Source organism: Prionailurus bengalensis, chromosome B3, assembly GCF_016509475.1.
Source record: "Prionailurus bengalensis isolate Pbe53 chromosome B3, Fcat_Pben_1.1_paternal_pri, whole genome shotgun sequence".
Classification (NCBI taxonomy): domain Eukaryota; kingdom Metazoa; phylum Chordata; class Mammalia; order Carnivora; family Felidae; genus Prionailurus; species Prionailurus bengalensis.
In genome coordinates this window covers 72,776,703-72,795,350 of record NC_057355.1, presented here as the reverse complement: position 1 = coordinate 72,795,350, position 18,648 = coordinate 72,776,703, and the positions used below count along the sequence as shown (strand labels likewise).

The 18,648-nt window shown below is 38.9% G+C and overlaps 1 protein-coding gene across 1 annotated transcript; it reads left to right on the top strand.

Annotated features, from left to right (window-relative positions):
* The first annotated feature begins 16,686 nt into the window (after positions 1–16,686).
* On the top strand, positions 16,687–17,628 carry LOC122467721 (olfactory receptor 10G3). Its single transcript, XM_043554306.1, has one exon. It carries the CDS (start codon positions 16,687–16,689, stop codon positions 17,626–17,628), a length of 942 nt encoding a protein of 313 aa, XP_043410241.1.
* The last annotated feature ends 1,020 nt before the right edge of the window (positions 17,629–18,648 follow it).

The following is an 18,648-nucleotide window of genomic DNA, read 5'->3' as shown; positions in this document are numbered from 1 at the left end:
CTGGATATTAACTGTTTATCGGATATATAATTTGCAGATATATTCTCTCATTCTATGGATTGCCTTTTTATTCTGTTAATAGCATTTTTAATGCACATTTTTAATTTTCATTAAGTCAAATTTGTCTATTTTTTTTTGTTACCTGTGACTTTGGTGTCATATCCAAGAAATCATTGCCAAATCCAATGTTGTGAAGACTTTGTCCTAAGTTTCCTCCTGAGAGTTTTATTGGCTTAGGTCTTATGTTTAAGTCTTTGATCCATTTTGAGTTAATTTATGTATATGGTGTTAGGTAAGGGTCCAACTTCATTTTTTTGTATGTGAATATCCAGTTGTTCCAGCAACACTTGCTGAAAAGACTGTCATTTTCCCCAGGGAATGGTCTTGACACCCTTGTCAAAAATGACGTGACTATATCTGCAAGGATTTATTTCTGGAATCTTTAAAAAAAAAGTTAGTGTTTTATTTATTTTTGAGAGAGAGAGAAAGAGAGAGAGAGACAGACAGCAAGCAGGGAGGGGAAGAGAGACACACACAGAATCTGAAGCAGGCTCTAGGCTCTGAGCTGTCAGCAGGGAACCTGACACAGGGCTTGAATTTGCAAACCATGAGATCATGACCTGAGCCCAAGTCAGAGGCTTAACCCACTGAACCACCCAGGTGTGCCTGGAATCCTCATTCTGTTTCATTGGTCCACGTGTCTGTCTTAACGCCAGTACCACACTTTTGAATACTGTAGCTTTGTAGTAAGTTTTAAAATCAGAAAGTGTGAGTCTTCCAGTTTTATTCCTTTTTGTAGGAGTGCTGATAATAGTAATTCCATCTTTTTCATGCTCAATGACCTCTTGGGGCTACATGTTCCAGGCCCCATAGAAGTTAATGTATGCCCTGACCAAAACTCAGGAAGGTTTGTTCTGATCTTTCCTAAAGTGGAAGACAGAAGACTCCACTTCAGGTAACTAGTAGAGATCCTCTTGCACACAGATGATGCTACTTTAGATAACTACGCTGTGATCTCACCACCATGCCCTTCTCCGTAAAAGCTGGGAATTAAGGTCTAGACTGGGCAGGGAATCACAGCAGAATGAGGATGGAGAATGGCCACGTACCATTGTTGAACTTACAGATCCCTCCCTGTCAGTAAGTTACCCTGAATAAAACTGTAACGGTATTAAGTGACTTACTTCGTTTTTCAGGTGTTTTTTTTTTAACGTTTATTTATTTTTGAGAGAGAGGGAAAGAGAGAGAGAGCACGGGGGAGAGGCAAAAAGAGAAGGAGACAGAAACTCTGAAGCAGGCTCCACCCTGTCAGCACAGAGACCAACATGGGGCTCCAACTCACGATCCGTGACCTGAACCAAAATCAAGAGTTAGGCACTTAACTGGCTGAGCCCCAGTTTTTCTATTTGTGCCAAAAACAAAAACAAAAACAAAAAAAAAGTCATTGGGGGATTTTGATAGGGACTGCACTGAGTCAGTAGATCAGTTTGAATAGGACTGACTTTTTTTTGAGTACTGACATTTTAACAATATTATATCTTCCAATCCATGAACGTCAGATGTGTTTCCATTTATTTGTGAAATTAAATTGATTAAGTTTCTGTAAAATTCACCAATTTCTTTAGACAATGTTTTGTAGTTTTCATTGTAAAAAACCTCTCACCTCCTTGGTTAAGTTCTAATTCCTAAACATTTATTCTTTTTGATGCTGTTATAAATGAAATTGTTTTTGTCATTTCCTTTTCATATTGTTCATTGTTCGTGTATAGAAATGTAACTGACTTTTATGTGCTGAGTATATTCTGCTAATTTGCTGAATTCATTTTGAGTATTTCTAACCATTTGTTTATGTGGAATCTTCAGGGTTTTCTATATATAAAATCATATCTGCAAACAGATAATTTTACTTCTTCCTTTCCAGTTTTGATGCCATTTATTTCTTTTTCTAGACTAATTATCCTGGCTAGAACTTCAAGTACTTTGTTGAATAAAAGTAGTGAAAACAGAGGCACCTAGGAGGCTCAGTCAGTTAAGTGCCTGACTTCAGCTCAGGTCAGGTTCAGCGCCTGAATTTGGTCTCACAATTTGGGAGTTCTAGCTCTGCATCAGGTTCTGTGCTGACAGCTCAGAACCTGGACCCTGCTTTGGATTCTGTGTGTGTGTGTGTCTCTCTCTCAAAAGTAAATAAACATTAAAAAAAATTTTTTTTTAGTAGTGAAAACAGGAACCCTTGCCTTGTTTCTGACCTTAGAGGAAATGTTTTCAGCTTTTTACCATTGAGTATGTTTGCTGTGGATTTTTGATATATGGCTTTTATTGGTTTTTTTCTATTCCCAGTTTGCTAAGTGTTTTTCATCAAAAAAAAAGTGTTGAATTTTGTCAAATGCTTTTTCTGCATCTATTGAGATGATCGTGTCCTTTTTTTTTCTTTCATTTTCTTGATGTGGCACAATGGATTGATCAATTTTCATATGTTGAATCATTCTTGCATTCCAGGAATAAATTCTATTTGGTCATGGTGTATAATCGGGTTTTTTTTTAATTTACATTAAATTTACATGTGGGTCCATTTCTGGGTTCTCTATTCTGTTCCATTGATCTGAGTGTCTGTTTTTGTGCCAGTACCATACTGTCTTAATGATTATAGCTTTGTAAGACAGCTTGAAGTCCGGGATTGTGATGCCTCCTGCTTTAGTTTTCCTTTTCAAGATTGCTTTGGCTACTCAGGGTCTTTTCTGTTTCCATAGAAGTTTTAGGATTGTTTGCTCTAGCTCTGAAGAATTCTGGTATTATTTTGATAGGGATTGCATTGAATATATAGATTGCTTTGGGTAGTATTGACATTTTAACAATATGTGTTCTTCCTATCCAGAAGCATGGAGTATTTTTCCATTTTTTTGTGTCTTCAATTTCTTTCATAAGCTTTCTGTAGTTTTGAGTGTATAGATTTTTCCCCTTTGGTTACATTTATTCCTAGGTAGTTTATGGGTTTTGGTGCAATTGTAAATGGGATAGATTCCTTGATTTCTCTTTCTGTTGCTTGATTGTTGGTGTATAGGAATGCAACAGATTTCTGTGCATTGATTTTATATCCTGCAACTTTGCTGAATCCATGGATCAGTTCTAGTAGTTTTTTGGTGGAATCTTTAGGGTTTCCCATATAGGGTATCATGTCATCTGCGAAGAGTGAAAGTTTGACCTCCTCCTGGCCGATTTAGGTGCCTTTTATTTCTTTGTGTTGTCTGATTGCTGAGGCTAAGACTTCCAATACTATGTTGAATAACAGTGGCAAGAGTGGACATTCCTGTCTTGTTCCTGACCTTGGGGGGAAAGCTCTCAGTTTTTCCCCATTGAGGATGATATTAGCATTGGGTCTTTCATATATGGCTTCTATGATCTCAAGCTATGATCCTTCTACCCCTACTTTCTTGAGGGTTTTTATCAAGAAAGGATGCTGTATTTTGTCAAATGCTTTCTCTGTATCTATTGAGAGGATCATGTGGTTCTTGTCCTTTCTTTTATTGATATGATGAATCACAATGATTGTTTTGTGGATATGGAACTGGCCCTGCATCCCAGGTATAAATCCCACTTGGTGATGGTGAATTACTTTTTTAATGTGTTCTTGGAGCCAGTTGGCTAATATCTTGTTGAGGATTTTTGCATCCATGTTCTTCAGGGAAATTGGTCTATAGTTCTCCTTTTTAGTGGGGTCTTTGTCTGGTTTTGGAATCAAGGTAATGCTGGCTTCATAGAAAGAATTTGGAAGTTTTCCTTCCATTTCTATTTTTTGGAAGAGCTTCAACAGAATAGGTGTTAACTCTTCCTTAAATGTTTGGTAGAATTCCCCTGGAAAGCTATCTGGCCCTGGACTCTTGTTTTTTTGGCAGATTTTTGATTACTAAGTGGATTTCTTTTCTGGTTATGGATCTGTTCAAATTTTCTATTTCTTCCTGTTTCTGTTTTGGCAGTTTATATGTTTCTAGGAATTTGTCCATTTCTTTCAGGTTGCCCATTTTATTGGCATATAATTGCTCATAATATACTCTTGCTATTGTTTTTATTTATGTTGTGTTGGTCATGATCTCTCCTCTTTCATTCTTGATTTTATTACTTTGGGTCCTTTCCTTTTTCTTCTTGACCAAACTGGCTAGTGGTTTATCAATTTTGTTCATTCTTTCAAAGAACCAGTTTCTGGTTAATTGATCTGTTCTGCTTATTTGGTTTAGATAGCATTGATTTCTGCTCGAATCTTTATTTCCTGTCTTCTGGTAGTTTTGGGTTTTATTTACTGTTCTTTTTCCAGCTCTTTAAGGTGTAGGGTTATGTTGTGTGTCTGAGACCTTTCTTCCTTCTTTAGGAAGGTCTGGATTGACCTTATGACTGCTTTGGTGTGTCTCAGAGGTTTTGGGCTGTGGTGTTATCATTTTCATTGGCTTCCATGTACTTTTTAATTTCCTCTTTAACTTCTTGGTTAGCCCATTCCTTCTTTAGTAGGATGTTCCTTAGTCTCCAAGTATTTGTTACCTTTCCAAATTTTTTCTTGTGGTTGATTTTGAGTTTCATAGTGTTGTGGTCTGAAAATATGCACAGTATGATCTCGATCTTTTTGTACTTTTTGAGGGATGATTTTTGTCCTAGAGTGTGGTCTCTTCGGGAGAACATTCCATGTGCAGTGGAGAAGAATGTATATTCCACTGCTTTAGGATGAAATGTTCTGAATATATCTGTTAAGTCCATCTGGTCCAGTGTGACATTCAAAGTCATTGTTTCCTTGTTGATTTTCTGTTTAGATGATCTGCCCATTGCTGTAAGTGGGATGTTGAAGTTCCCTACTATTATGGTATTATCAATGAGTTTCTTTATGTTGGTGATTAATTGATTTATATATTTGGGTGTTTCACATTTGGAGCATAAATGTTTATAATTGTTAGGTCTTCTTGGTGGATAGGCCCCTTGATTATGATATAATGTCCTTCTTCATCTCTTGTTACAACCTTTATTTTAAAGTCTAGATTCACTGATATATGTATGGCTACTCTAGCTTTCTTTTGTCGACCATTAGCATGATAGATGCTTCTCCACCCCCTTACTTTCAATCTGAAGGTGTCTTTAGGTCTAAAGTTGGTCTGTTGCAAACAGCATATAGATGGGTCTTGTTTTCTTATCCATTCTGTTAGCCTATGTCTTTTGATTGGAGCATTTAGTCCATTGACATTTAGAGTGAGTATTGAAAGATATGAATTTATTTCCATTATGTTGCTTGTAGAGTTGGAGTTTCTGGTGGTGTTCTCTGGTCCTTTCTAATCTTTGTTGCTTTTGGTATGTGTGTATGTATGTATGTATGTGTATTTTCATCTTTTCTCCCCTGAGAGAGTCCCCCTTAAAATTTCTCACAGGGCTGGTTTAGTGGTCACAAACTCCTTTAATTTTTGTTTTTCTGGGAAACGTTTTATCTCTCCTTCTATTTTGAATGACAGCCTTGCTGGATAAAGAATCCGTGGCTGCATATTTTTCTGATTCAGCACATTGACTATACCTGCCACTCTTGTCTGGCCTGCCAACTTTCTGTGGATAGGTATGCTGCAAACCTGATCTGTCTTCCCTTGCTGGCTAAGGACTTTTTTTTGCTTGCTGCTTTCATTATTCTTTTCTTGCCTGAGTATTTTTGAACTTGACTATGATATGCCTTGTTGATGGTCGGTTTCTGTTGAATCTAATGGGAGTCCTCTGTGCTTCCTGGATTTTGATGTCCGTGTTTCCCCAGGTTAGGAAAGTTTTCTGCTATGATTTGCTCACATTACCCTTCTACTCCTTTTTCTCTCTCTTCATCTTCTGGGACACCTGTTGTTCCTTTTTAATGAGTCACTGATTTCTCTGATTCTTAAATCATGTTCTTTTGCTTTAGTCTCTTTTTCTGCTTCATTATTCTCCATAAGTTTGTCCCCTATATCATTGATTTTCTTCTCTGCCTCATCCATCCTTGCTGCTGTGGCATCCATTCAAGATTGCAGCTCAGTTACAGCATTTGTTATCTCATCCTGACTAGCTTTTACTACTTTTATCTCCACAGAAAGGGATTCTGATCTATTTTTGACCCCAGCTAGTATTCTTATTATCATGATTCTAAAATCTGGTTCAGACATCTTGCTTGTATCTGTGTTGATTAAGTCCCTGGCTGTCATTTCTACCTGCTCTTTCTTTTGGGGTGAATCCCTTCATTTCATCATTTTGACAGAAGAAAAGGAATTAATAAAGTAAAAAATTAAAATTAAAAAATTAAAAACAACACACACACAAAGTCAAATGCATGATGGTAGGTCCTAGGTAGTTTTAGTCTGGTTGTTGAAAGAAGCTTGATAGATTAGAGAAAAAAGGGGGTGGGGGAGAAAAAGGAAAAAAAAGGAAAACGTTTTGAAAATTTGAAAAAATGAATACAATGAAATAGAATAAAATTAAATGATGGAAGCAAAATGGAATTCGAAAATTTTACAAAAAAGTAAAAAATATAGTAGAAAAAAATTAAAGAAAAATATTTTTAATAAAAATTGAAAGCAAAAATTTTTTTCTTTATTCAACAAAAAAAAGAAATGAAAAAAAAGAAAATTGAATAGATGGACTACTGAACAGACTGAAATATGATTGAAATTACATCGTTTTCCCCTAGAAGTCAAACTATGAAGCACTTTATAGTCTGTAAACTAAGCAGGTGGAAAGACTTGTGGTGTTCCTGAAGCGTGAGGTTGGCCCAGATGGGCGGGGCTTAGTGTAACAGCTCCGTTCTCCACTAGATGGCGCTGCTTAGCTTACTGGGGTGGGTTGTGGCACCTGTAGGTGTGTATGCGCATGCGCAGGAGAGGTGAAAATGGCATCACCCAACTACCCAGTCTCTAGTATCAGAACTCTGTTCTCCCTGACCAGCAATCACGCACCTGTCCTTTGTCTCCAGCTTCCATCCACTGCCCACTTTTACACTGTCCATAACCAAGCCGTCAGGTTGCCAGGCAGCACCTCCCTCCTGAGTTTTTTCTCAGATCCAGCTGTGTTTCCCAACCCCTCATTTCTGAGGAACTGCAGCTTTGACCCTCTCAGACCTTCTGGGGGAGGGTCTCACTGAGCAATGGCCAGGGACCGGCCCACCCCCAGGAACGTTTGCAGGACCATGTTGCTGCCAACGCCCAGAGACTGCAGCTGGGTGCTAGCCCGCCCCAGAAAAATTTCACACGATCGTGTAGCAGCAAGATTTCAGGGGTTATGGAAAATCACAACACACACCTGGCATCATGGTGTATAATCTTTTAAAATGCTGCTGATTTCTGCTGCTATTATTTCATTGAGGATTTTGCATCAATGTATATATAAAGGACATTGGTTTGTAATTATCTTGTAGTCTTTTTCTGGCTTTGATATTAGGGTAGTGCTGGCCTCATACAGTGAGTTAGTGTTTCCTCCTCTTCAATTTTTTGGAAAAGTTTGAGAAGGATTGGTATTAGTTCTTCCTTATTTTTTTTTTTTAATTTTTTTTTCAACGTTTATTTTTGGGACAGAGAGATACAGAGCATGAACAGGCGAGGGGCAGAGAGAGAGGGAGACACAGAATCGGAAACAGGCTCCAGGCTCTGAGCCATCAGCCCAGAGCCCGACACGGGGCTCGAACTCACGGACCGCGAGATCGTGACCTGGCTGAAGTCGGATGCTTAACCGACTGCGCCACCCAGGCGCCCCTATTAGTTCTTCTTTAAAATGTTTGGTAGAATTTATCAGTGAAGCCATCTGGTCCAGAGCTTTTCTTTGTTGGGAGATTTTTTTCATTACTTATTTAATTTTTTTATTAGTTATGGGTCTTTTCAGATTCTCTATTTCTTCACAAGTTAGTCTTAGCAAGTTTTGTATTTCTAGGAATTTGTTCATTTCATCTAGGTTATCCAATTTTTTGGTATACAATTATTCATAGTACTCCCTTATAATCTGTTTTATTTCTGTAGAAGTAATAGTAATGTCCCCACTTTCTTTACTGACTTTATAATTTGAGTCTTTTCTCTTTGTTTTAGTCCATCTAGATAAAGTTTGTCTATTTCTTTTATCTTTTCTTTGGTTTCATTGACATTCTCTATTGTTTTTCTATTCTTCTTTTCATTCATCTGTGTTCTAATCTTTTATTATTCCTTTCCTTCTGCTAGCTCTGGGTTTAGTATGTTCTTCTTTTTCTAGATCCTTTAGTTTTAAAAGTATGTTGTTGATTGAGATCTTTCTGGTTTTGTTTTGGTTCTGCTTATTTGTTTAAGTAAACTCTATACCCAATGTGGGGCTCCAGCTTGCAACCCTGGGATCAAGAGTTGCATGCTTCTGATGCCTGGTGACTCAATCAGTTAAGCCCCCAACTCTTGATTTCAGCTCAGGTCATGATCTCATGGTTCATGAGATTGAGCCCTGCATCAAGCTCTGTGCTAGCCTAAGATTCATTCCCTCTCTCTCTCTCTCTCTCAAAATAAATAAATAAACATTAAAAAAAAAAAAGAGTTCCATGCTCTACCAACTGAGCTAGCTATCAGTGCCCAGGGATTCTTTTTGTTTTTTAAAGTAAGCACTTATAGCTCTAAGTTTCCCCTTAGCACTACTTTCACTGTGTCCAAAAAGCTTTGGTATGTCATATTGTTTGTTTTGTTTTGTTTGTTTGTTTTAATTTTTTTTAACGTTTATTTATTTTTGAGACAGAGAGAGACAGAGCATGAATGGGGGAGGGGCAGAGAGAGAGTGAGACACAGAATGGGAAGCAGACTCCAGGCTCTGAGGCATCAGCCCAGAGCCCGACGCGGGGCTCGAACTCACGGACTGCGAGATCGTGACCTGAGCTGAAGTCGGACGCTTAACCGACTGAGCCACCCAGGCGCCCCTGTCATATTGTTTTCATCTTTAAATATTTTCTAAGTTCCTTTGCAATTTCTTCTTTTGTCCATTGGTTGTTTAAAAGTATATTATTTGGGAATGCCTGGCTGGCTCAGTCAGTAGAGCATGTGACTCCTGGTCAGGGTCATTAATTCAAGCCACATATGGGGTGTAAGGCTTACTTTAAAAAAAAATTGTGTTGGGGCTCAGCCAGTTGGGTGTCTGACTTTGGCTCAAGTCATGATCTCACAGTTTGTGATTTTGAGCTCTGCATCAGGCTGCCTGCTGTCAGTGCAGATCCCACTTCAGATCCTCTGTCCCCCCTCTCACTCTGTGCCTCCCCTGCTCATGTTCGCTCTCTCTCTCAAAAATAAACATTTTTTTAAAAGCGTGTTTAATTTCAACAATATTGTGGATTTTCCAGTTTTCCTTTTATTAACTTCTAACAATCTCATTATAGTCAGAGAACATATTTTGTAGCATGTCTATTTTTTTAAATACATTGAGACTTAATCTGTGGCCTAATATGTGGTCTATCCTGAAAAATGTCCCATGTGCACTTAAGAATGTGTATTCTGTTTTTGGGTAGACTATTCTGTATATCTCTGTTAGGTCTAGTTGGCTTATTGTTGTTTAAGTCCTTTATTTCCTTATCTTTTGTTGTTCTATCCATTGTGGGTGGTATATTGAAGTCTCCAACTATTATTGTAGATCTATCTATCTCTCCTTTCAATCCATCAGGTTTTGCTTCATATATTTCGATCTGTAATTAGCTGTGTAAACACTAATCACTGTTATATCTTCTTGTTGTATTGAATCTTTTACCATGTAATGTCCTTCTTTGTCTCTTGTAACTTTTTTGTATTTAATCTGTTTGGTCTGGTGTTAGTATAGTTACTCCTGTTCTCTTTTGGCTACTATTTGCATGGAATATCTTTTTCTGTCCTTTCACTTTCAGCCTGTTTGTGTCTTTGGATCTCAAGTGAGTCTCTTACAGGCACATATAATTGGATCATGTGTTTTTTATCTGTTCTGCCAGTCTGTCTTTGATTGGGAAGTTTAACCATTTGAGTTTAAAGTAATTACTGATAAGGAAGGACTTCTGTCATTGAAATTTATGTGAAATTAAAATGTCAGTGTCCACAAATGAAGTTTTATGTAATACAGCCATGCCCATTTTATGTGTATCGTTTACGGCCACTTCTATGTACAATGGCAGACTTGAATAGTTACAACAGAGACTGTATGGTCCTCAAGGCCAAAAATATGATCTGGCTTTTCCGGAAAAAGTTCACCAACCTCTACTCTAGACATTTCAATTCCAAGGCAACTTAGGAGCTATAGAGATCACCACAAAAGCCTGCAGGCAGGTGAAACAGATCACATTTGAGGTATTCTCTGAAGACCTAGACCATCTCTAGACATTTGAGGGGGAAAAAAAATGGAAAGGGGGCTTCAGAGAATTCCAAAGATCAGACTAGCAGAAAATAAGTAAGACCAATCTCAAAGTATTCAAAAACACAGAACCAAGAAATATTAATAAAAATCATTGCTCAGTGAACATCACTTATGGTATTATATATGACAGCTAGATGACAGATTGGATGACTTTCCATGTTCCTCTACCCTGAGAGTCTGTTTCTCCTACACTATCAGATCTATGTTAGCGCCTTAGTAATTCTAACATATGACTTTCATAAAGTGTGAATGTGCCAATAAGAAGATATCATTGACCAGTAACAACCACACTAGCTTTTTTTTTTTTCCTCTCCAAATTTCTTTTTTTTTTTTTTTTTTTGGAAGAGTAAAGAAATCACAGACATAAAATCAACAACAAGCCTTATTAAGCCCCACAGATTTTGTCCCTGCTGATGTTACAAAATTGGGAAAAGCTGGAAACTAAGGGGGGTATCCCAGGAAACAAACCAAGATACTGGTCTTGGCTTATCACAGGGATCCCATTACAATAGTCCCCAAGCTGCAAGTCTCACACACTGTAATTGACTCTAGAGAAAATAAAAGAAGTAACAGAACACAAGAGAGACCAACCTTAGCAATTACCTTCAGTGGGGGCCAAAACTCTTCCCCCAGTTAATAAGGCAACTGGAAGAGGACGTCTACAAATAAACAAGCAAATAAATCAGGTTTCAGTAATTTGGTCCTTCACTTTGTTCCAACCAGAACTGACTATTCAGGTCTTCTGTCATGAGCCCTTCACAACAAAATCTGCTGACCCTGTGGGATCCAAAGTCACTGAAGTCTCTCTAGGAACAGATTTATATACCTTATCTCAGATTGAAAAAGGAGTTTCTGTGGATACTGGCACCACCAGGTGAAGCACCTGCCCCCAAGTAGCACCTGCCATTGTTCTATCCCATTTTCCAGAACTAAATATCACTTACAAGATCACTGGTGCAAAGAAGTTCTTAAAAGAGAGGAAGATATTCGCAAATATAGATGAACACAGAGTAAGTTTCAGATATATATAAATGTTCAGTCCAAACACCGTGCAAAGGATTTCTCCACACTCAGTCACTTCATCTCTCCATGTCTTCCCTTGTCTAATCATTCAATATATGTTTGTTTATGCTCTCACAGAAAGACTATGCAGCTACCATTTAGCTACTTTATATCAAGATAAGACTATTTCCACAAGACTTGTATTGGCTACAATTCATCCAAAGCTACCTTTCTTAAGAGGTTCATTCACTGCCTGGATTGCATACCAACCAGAGAAGGTAAGAGTATCTTAGAGTTCTGTGGTGGTTCCATCTCTGCACCTTGCTGTTTGTTCCTTATCAGATCCCTCCCCCCCCCCACCCTTAAGGCAGTTTCTTTGCCCAAAATGTGAAGGATGGATATGAATAAAATTGTAATCTGATTTCTATGTTAGTGAGTATGTTACATGCTTCAAACTCATTACTCTAATAAGGGTTTTATGTTAATGGAAATGTTTTTGGGTTTTGGGTTTTTTAATATTTATTTTGAGAGAGAGAGAGAGAGAGAGAGAGAGAGAGAGAGAGAGAGAGAGATGAGCAGGGGAGGGGAAGAGAGAAGGAGAGAGAGAATCCTAGGCAGGCTCCACATTCTCAATGCAGAGCCAGACATGGGGCTTGATCTCATGAACCATGAGATCATGACCTTAGCTGAAATCAAAAGTTGGATGCTTAACCGACTGAGCCAGGTGCTAAGCATTAATAGAAATGCTTTATCTCCTTTCTCAGACTTAGTAATTCAAAATTTTCTCAAGTCATTATATGTGTTCATTCCAATGTTATTCCTCTAAATAATTTTACAATTTATATGTCTTACTGTAAAATTCAGAAAATGGCAGCAGATCATCTAAATTTTCTAAATATTTGAGATGCTTTTTACAAATTAAAAGAAAGTCTAATCTGATTTAGTTGTATTTAAAAACTTTTTTAAATACGTATTTATTTCATGGCCATTTGAGAGATAGGTGACTAGAGTTAGGTATGTATTTGGGACCAGAATTAAGCAAAAGTCATCTGCTGAAATGGGGTCAAGACTGTGCCCTTTATCTCCTTAGAAAAGATACCTGATCTCCTGGGCAAATCAGTCACTAGCAAATTTTTAATGATCAAATTTATAGATGTATAATCATTTTGTGATCCACTAATGATTCCCATATCTTTCTTACAACATGCATGTACTAAATAACTTTTCATATTTGATATCATATCACAATTCAAAAACATACTGCATCGGGGCTCCCGGGTAGCTCAGTCAGTTAAGCATCCCACTCAGACTCAGGTCATGATCTCACAGTTCATGAGTTTGAGGTCTGCATCAGGCTATGTACTGACAGATTCTCTGTCTCCCTCTCTGTCTGCCCCTCCCCTGCTTCCTCTCTCTCTTTCTCTCTCTCTCTCAAAAATAAATAAATAAACATAAAAGAAAAGCATCCTGCATCAATACCTTCACAGTCGAAATCTCTGTAAAATGAAAATACTGCTAAGCCCCCAGGCAATGATCTACTTCCCAAAGACATACTCAGTGCACTAGAATCCCAGACAGAAAGGAGATGGTCCACTTCACAGATTCATAGTAAGAAATATTAACTCTTGTTTAACTTTAAAACTTGCACTTAATTCTACATCTAGGTTTAGAAATGGAGCAGCAGCTCCCATTTAGAGTCTGACAGAATAAACCATCAAACTCTTAAAATTGTTACTCAGATCACAGACAAAGCTATGGCCTCAGGACACCAGGATTAACATTGCCAGTGAATTTTGAAAACTTCTAATGATTTAAAATCCTGAAATCAGCCAAAATAATTTAGTAAGTCATATTATTTGTAGGAAAAAAATGTTAAGTAAAATGTAGAAAGAATACCGAACTGGAGGGGCGCCTGGGTGGCTCAGTCAGTTGAGCATTCAACTTCAGCTCAGGTCATGATCTCGCAGTTTATGAGTTTGAGCCCCACGTCGGGCTCTGTGCTGATAGCTCAGAGCCTGGAACCTGCTTCAGATTCTGTGTCTCCTTCTCTCTCTGCCCCTCCCTGCTCATGCTTGCTTGCTCTCTCTCTCTCTCTCTCTCTCTCTCTCTCTCTCTCTCTCTGTCTCTCTCTCTCTCTCTCAAAAATAAACATTAAATTTTTTAAAGGAATACTGAACTTAAAACCATAAAATCTAGTTGGGGTCCTTACTCTTGCACCATACAGCTATAGGACTCCTCTGTCATTTATCTCCTCTGAGGATCATGACAGCACTACACAGATGTAAAATACCATTGTTCTGTGAGTTCATATCACCCTAGTCCATGGAGGTTTCATCCGTGTCATGTTCCTTTCTCCTTGTGCCATGTTCCTCTCTCCTTCCCTGCAGTTTTATTATTGAAATGATTAAATGTGTCTCAGAGCCACATCTGGGATATTAATGAATCAGAGCAAGCAGAAGTGTGTTCATCCAGTAAACACCAAGCTTCATTCTTGGAGACCTATGATAATGGCAGTACCACAAGGAAGACGGTCGTAACAGATCTGAGGCAAAAAGGAAGTTGTCCCATTTATTATCTTTATAGCTAAATGAGGGAAAACTTGTTAAAGAAATGGGGGAAATTTTCATTGCAACTGGAATGAGAGCACACCTAATAAGGACAGTATTACAAATAAGACTACATCCCATCCCCTCATCGCTCCCATTAAGATGGGTCTAGGCACCTGGCTGGCTCAGTCAGTAGAGCACGCAACTCTTCATCTTGGCATCATGAGTTCAAGCCCCACATTGGGCATAGATCTTGCTTTAAAAAAAATTAGGGAAAGAAAAAAAATGGACCTAAAATCTAAGGGCAAGATAATGAAATATTATTCTCTCTGATTGAAAACAAGAATCAGCATACCTTGTGTGTCCTGGAATTCCCTATTTACAGCAAATTTCCCCAAAGAAATAACAGTTCCTAGAGAGTAACTCAAAGAACAGAGAACATTCCCTAATGCAAACAGGAAAACAGTATGGAAAACAAAAGAGAAAAAATGACTAGGGAAATTAAATTTAGGAAGAAAATTAATAAAGTAAAACTTTATCAATGTACCCCCACTACTTCCTGAAAAAAAATATTGTATCTGAAGGCAAGATTAAAGAATACTTCTAGATAAACATACTGTGTAATTCACCAGGTATAACTCATTGAGTTATACCTATCACAGCCTCAATTAAGTGTGCCCCATCATAGTCTCTTTGCTCTGATTCAAAACTTAGAAATATGCATCCGATTCCTAATTTGATTTCCCGAGATCTTAATATTAGTCAGTGGTTGCCCTGGGTAGTAAACACACTATTTCAGTCATGGGAATGAGATCTCCCACAGTAAATTAACAAATTGGCTGTTTGGTTTACAAGTCATTCTCTCAGGTATTGAATAGCATGAATTGGTTTCCCAGTGTTGATTCCTCTAAGGAGACCTGACCAAATGAGGCTTCTAAATCTGCAGAGTTTAACATCAGATTTCTGTGACCCCGGGGAACTATAGCATCCTACAACAAGCACTAGAGAAACTACCTGAACTCATTCAGGCCAGGGCTGCTGGGGGGCTGTTATGAATTTCTCAAGGAAACTTGTAACCCTCTGCAGTTCCTGAAACTGGGAAATGGAAGGAATGGGCCTGGTTTTGTAACCCTGACTTCCAGAAGAGCTCTGTAGTCAACTTTTGAAGTTCAGCCATCACTGTTTTTAAATATTTTTTTTGAAAAATCACAACTGCTGTTCCATTCACTTGCAAAAAAAAAAAAGCAATATGACAGGGGTAGAATGATTTACTGGTGCCTTTTTAAAATTCTATAAGAGATGGTAAAATAATGAGGGCTAAGCTTTGACAGGACATGGATATAGCAGTTTTAAAATTAAGTGTTTTTTTTTTTAAGTTAAGTGTTTAATGTAAGGGTTGAGTATAACCACCCACTCTTGGTCACTATGTGTCAGAATTGGGTCCAGAGTTTCGTTCCCCATCCTCATAACCTCAATAAGGAAATGAGAACCCAACAGAGCTGTGAAACTTTTCTGGGAGCCAAGAAGCAAGCTGATGACCCAGATTCATTACAATATTAACATTTAGGGTTTCCAGCCAGCAGCAGGACCATCTGTCCATAATGTCTTTCTCAAAGGTTGTCACTTCCCTGCTCTTCACATTCATTTGAGCCAAAGCACAAGAGTGAAGCTGGAGGGAATTATTAATCAGAGAGTTCCTGACTTCTCTGTTAATCTCACTCTCTTCCTTCTGAGTGGATGTGAATCATTCCAGAGCAAAATCAATGAATCAATCCATTTCAATTTCTTGGACATCCCACCTCAACCCATAAGCTTAGATATTAGCGAATTATACAACTGGTGAGTTTTAAAAGCTCATTAATCAACCTTTTTCTTTAGGTGGGAAATGCCAATCAAGAGGTTGGACCAAAAACTTAAAATAACTCTTCTACACTGAAAGCCATTTGCCCTGCTCTTCTCTCATCCTCTCCAGTCATCCTTGCTTTTTCTCTCATCTCTGATGTCTCACTACAGACATCCCTCTTTGCTTCCTTTTCTCCTCTCTTTCTTTACTGTGTCGCAAGGCCACACTATTATATACAAAGAAACAAAATACATAGCAGCAAGTACCAACTGTAACTTTATTTACATGCTTACAGCCTCATGGACTTCCTTTCATTGTAAAGAACTTGGAGAGTAGACTCACACAGCATCAAGATATGTCACATACAACTAGCCATTTAATCACAATTGTGTTCCGTTCTCTCTACTACAAATGGGTACAAAGAATTTTCTCATTCCCTTTCTGCATACTCCCCACTCTGCGTATAAGTTTATGTACTGGCACGATAAGAATGAGTCAGTGGATTCTGGAGGTTCAAGTGGCAGAGCATCTAAAAAAACAAGTGTCTTTTCCCACACATGTTGCTTCCAGTAAACCCTTAATCTTTGGCAAAAGTGTTCCAGGTACAAACTCCTAGAAGCAAGCTTTTTCTGTAAAAGCCCAGAGAATAAATATTTTAGGCTTTTCAGGACAAATGCAACTACTTAACTCTGCCATCATAGCACCAAAGCAGCTACAGACAACACATAAGTAAATGAGCATGGCTGTGTTCCAATAAAACTGTATTTACTAAATAGGCCATCTCCTGCCATAAAGCATACTTCTCCCTATCTGTCATCTCCCCCACATAAAGAAACTTCTCCATCATTGTCCTTCATTTTTTACAAGCTCTTTCTCTAGTTTTCCCTCACTTCCTTCTCACTTCCATGCTAACTCTTCTCTTGTCCATTCTCTAGGTAAGATCTCCAGAGGATGGAAAGAGTCAACAGCACATCGTTGACTGAGTTCATTCTCACAGGAATTCCCTACCCACTCAGACTAAGGACATTTCTGTTTGTGTTCTTTTTGCTAATCTACATCCTGACTCAGCTGGGAAACCTGCTCATTCTAGTCACTGTCTGGGTAGACCCGCAGCTCCATGCCCGTCCCATGTACATCTTTCTTGGTGTTCTCTCCGTCATTGACATGGGCATCTCTACCATCATTGTCCCCCGCCTCATGATGAACTTCACTCTAGGCATCAAACCCATCCCCTTTGGCGGCTGTGTTGCTCAACTCTATTTCTATCACTTTTTGGGTAGCACCCAGTGCTTCCTCTATACCTTGATGGCCTACGATAGGTACCTGGCAATATGCCAACCCCTGCGCTACCATATTCTCATGAATGCTAAGTTGAGTACCTTGCTTGTGACTGGAGCTTGGGTGGCAGGATCCATCCATGGGGCCCTCCAGGCTATCCTAACCTTCCGTCTGCCCTACTGTGGGCCAAACCAGGTAGATTACTTCTTCTGTGACATCCCTGCAGTTTTGAGGCTAGCCTGTACTGATACAACAGTCAACGAGCAGGTGACCTTTGTGGACATTGGGGTGGTGGTTGCCACTTGTTTCTCCCTGATCCTCCTCTCCTATGTACAGATCACTCAGGCCATCCTGAGAATCCGCACAACTGATGGGCGGCGCCGAGCCTTTTCAACCTGTGGGGCCCACGTAACCGTGGTAACCGTGTACTATGTGCCCTGTGCCTTCATCTACCTGAGGCCTGAAACCAACAGCCCCCTGGATGGGGCAGCTGCCTTATTTCCCACAGCTATCACTCCTTTCCTCAACCCCCTCATCTACACTCTGCGGAACCAAGAGGTAAAGCTGGCCCTGAAGAGAATGATAGGAGGTCCTAGGACTAAGAGTGAGGTTTGAAAGTGTCTGTCCCCCACTGGTGAAACCTTCACAGTTTATCCTAATGCTTACATTTCAGTGAAGTTTTCTTTATTATTATTTTTCTCTTTTATGTAGCCATATAATATCAATACAATAAGAGCAAACACAGTTTTAAAATACCACTTTCTAGCAGTTTCTTGGTATTCCCTTCAGACAAACAACCTCAGATACTCCAACAGTAGAAAGTGAGACCAAAGTCACTCAAAAGCTGGCACACTTCCACATCCAGAGAACTGACAGAACAAAAGCACCTAATGGGCTTTTCAGCCTCTAGGCTTACATTGGCCAAGCTTAAGAAGGACTATAGTTCTTTTGATGGAAGAATGTTCCTCTGTTCTGTTCCAATTGGATATTAACTTCAACAGCTAATGCTAGAAGAGAAACTATAGATGCTGTGCTACATGCGTGTTAACAGGCCTGGCTCGGGGGACTTCCTGAGGTCATCCTAGGATGTGGGGAGGAACTAAAGTGCTTCCTCTCCCTTGCCTGCTGAAGAATTAACACTCCTCTTAAACTGGTGTTTTCACAAACCAAACCAAATTAAACAATACCTCCCCAGCAAAAAGGCAATGAAGTCTTTTCAAATGTCTCAATAATAAATTCCCCCACGCCAAAAAGTAAAGCTCAATATGAAATTTCCCATTGAAAGAAAATAGGGTAGGCACCTGGCTGGCTCAGTTGGTAGAGCTCATGGCTCTTGATTTCAGGGGTTGTGAGTTTGAGCCCCCATTGGGTGTAGCTATGGCTTAAATAAATAATAGGACAATTAACCAGGGAACCGAAATACTTTTCCCAAATGAGTATTTCATATCCATTTAGATTTGTGAGCTTGACAAGCTTTCATTAAGTTGGCTGGGGCCTAATCAATGTGGGCAAACTTGGTGCGGTATCTGTCGTTTCAATCCCTTCACACCTCCAATCTTATTCTGTTGTGATTCTGCCTCATTCTCCAGCTTGTCATAGTGGATGGTTGCTTATCCATGTGATGAATGATATCAT

What these genes read in the sequence shown, in the direction of transcription:
- LOC122467721 (XM_043554306.1), top strand. Translation starts at nt 16,687, where the DNA reads ATGGAAAGAGTCAACAGCACATCGTTGACTGAGTTCATTCTCACAGGA.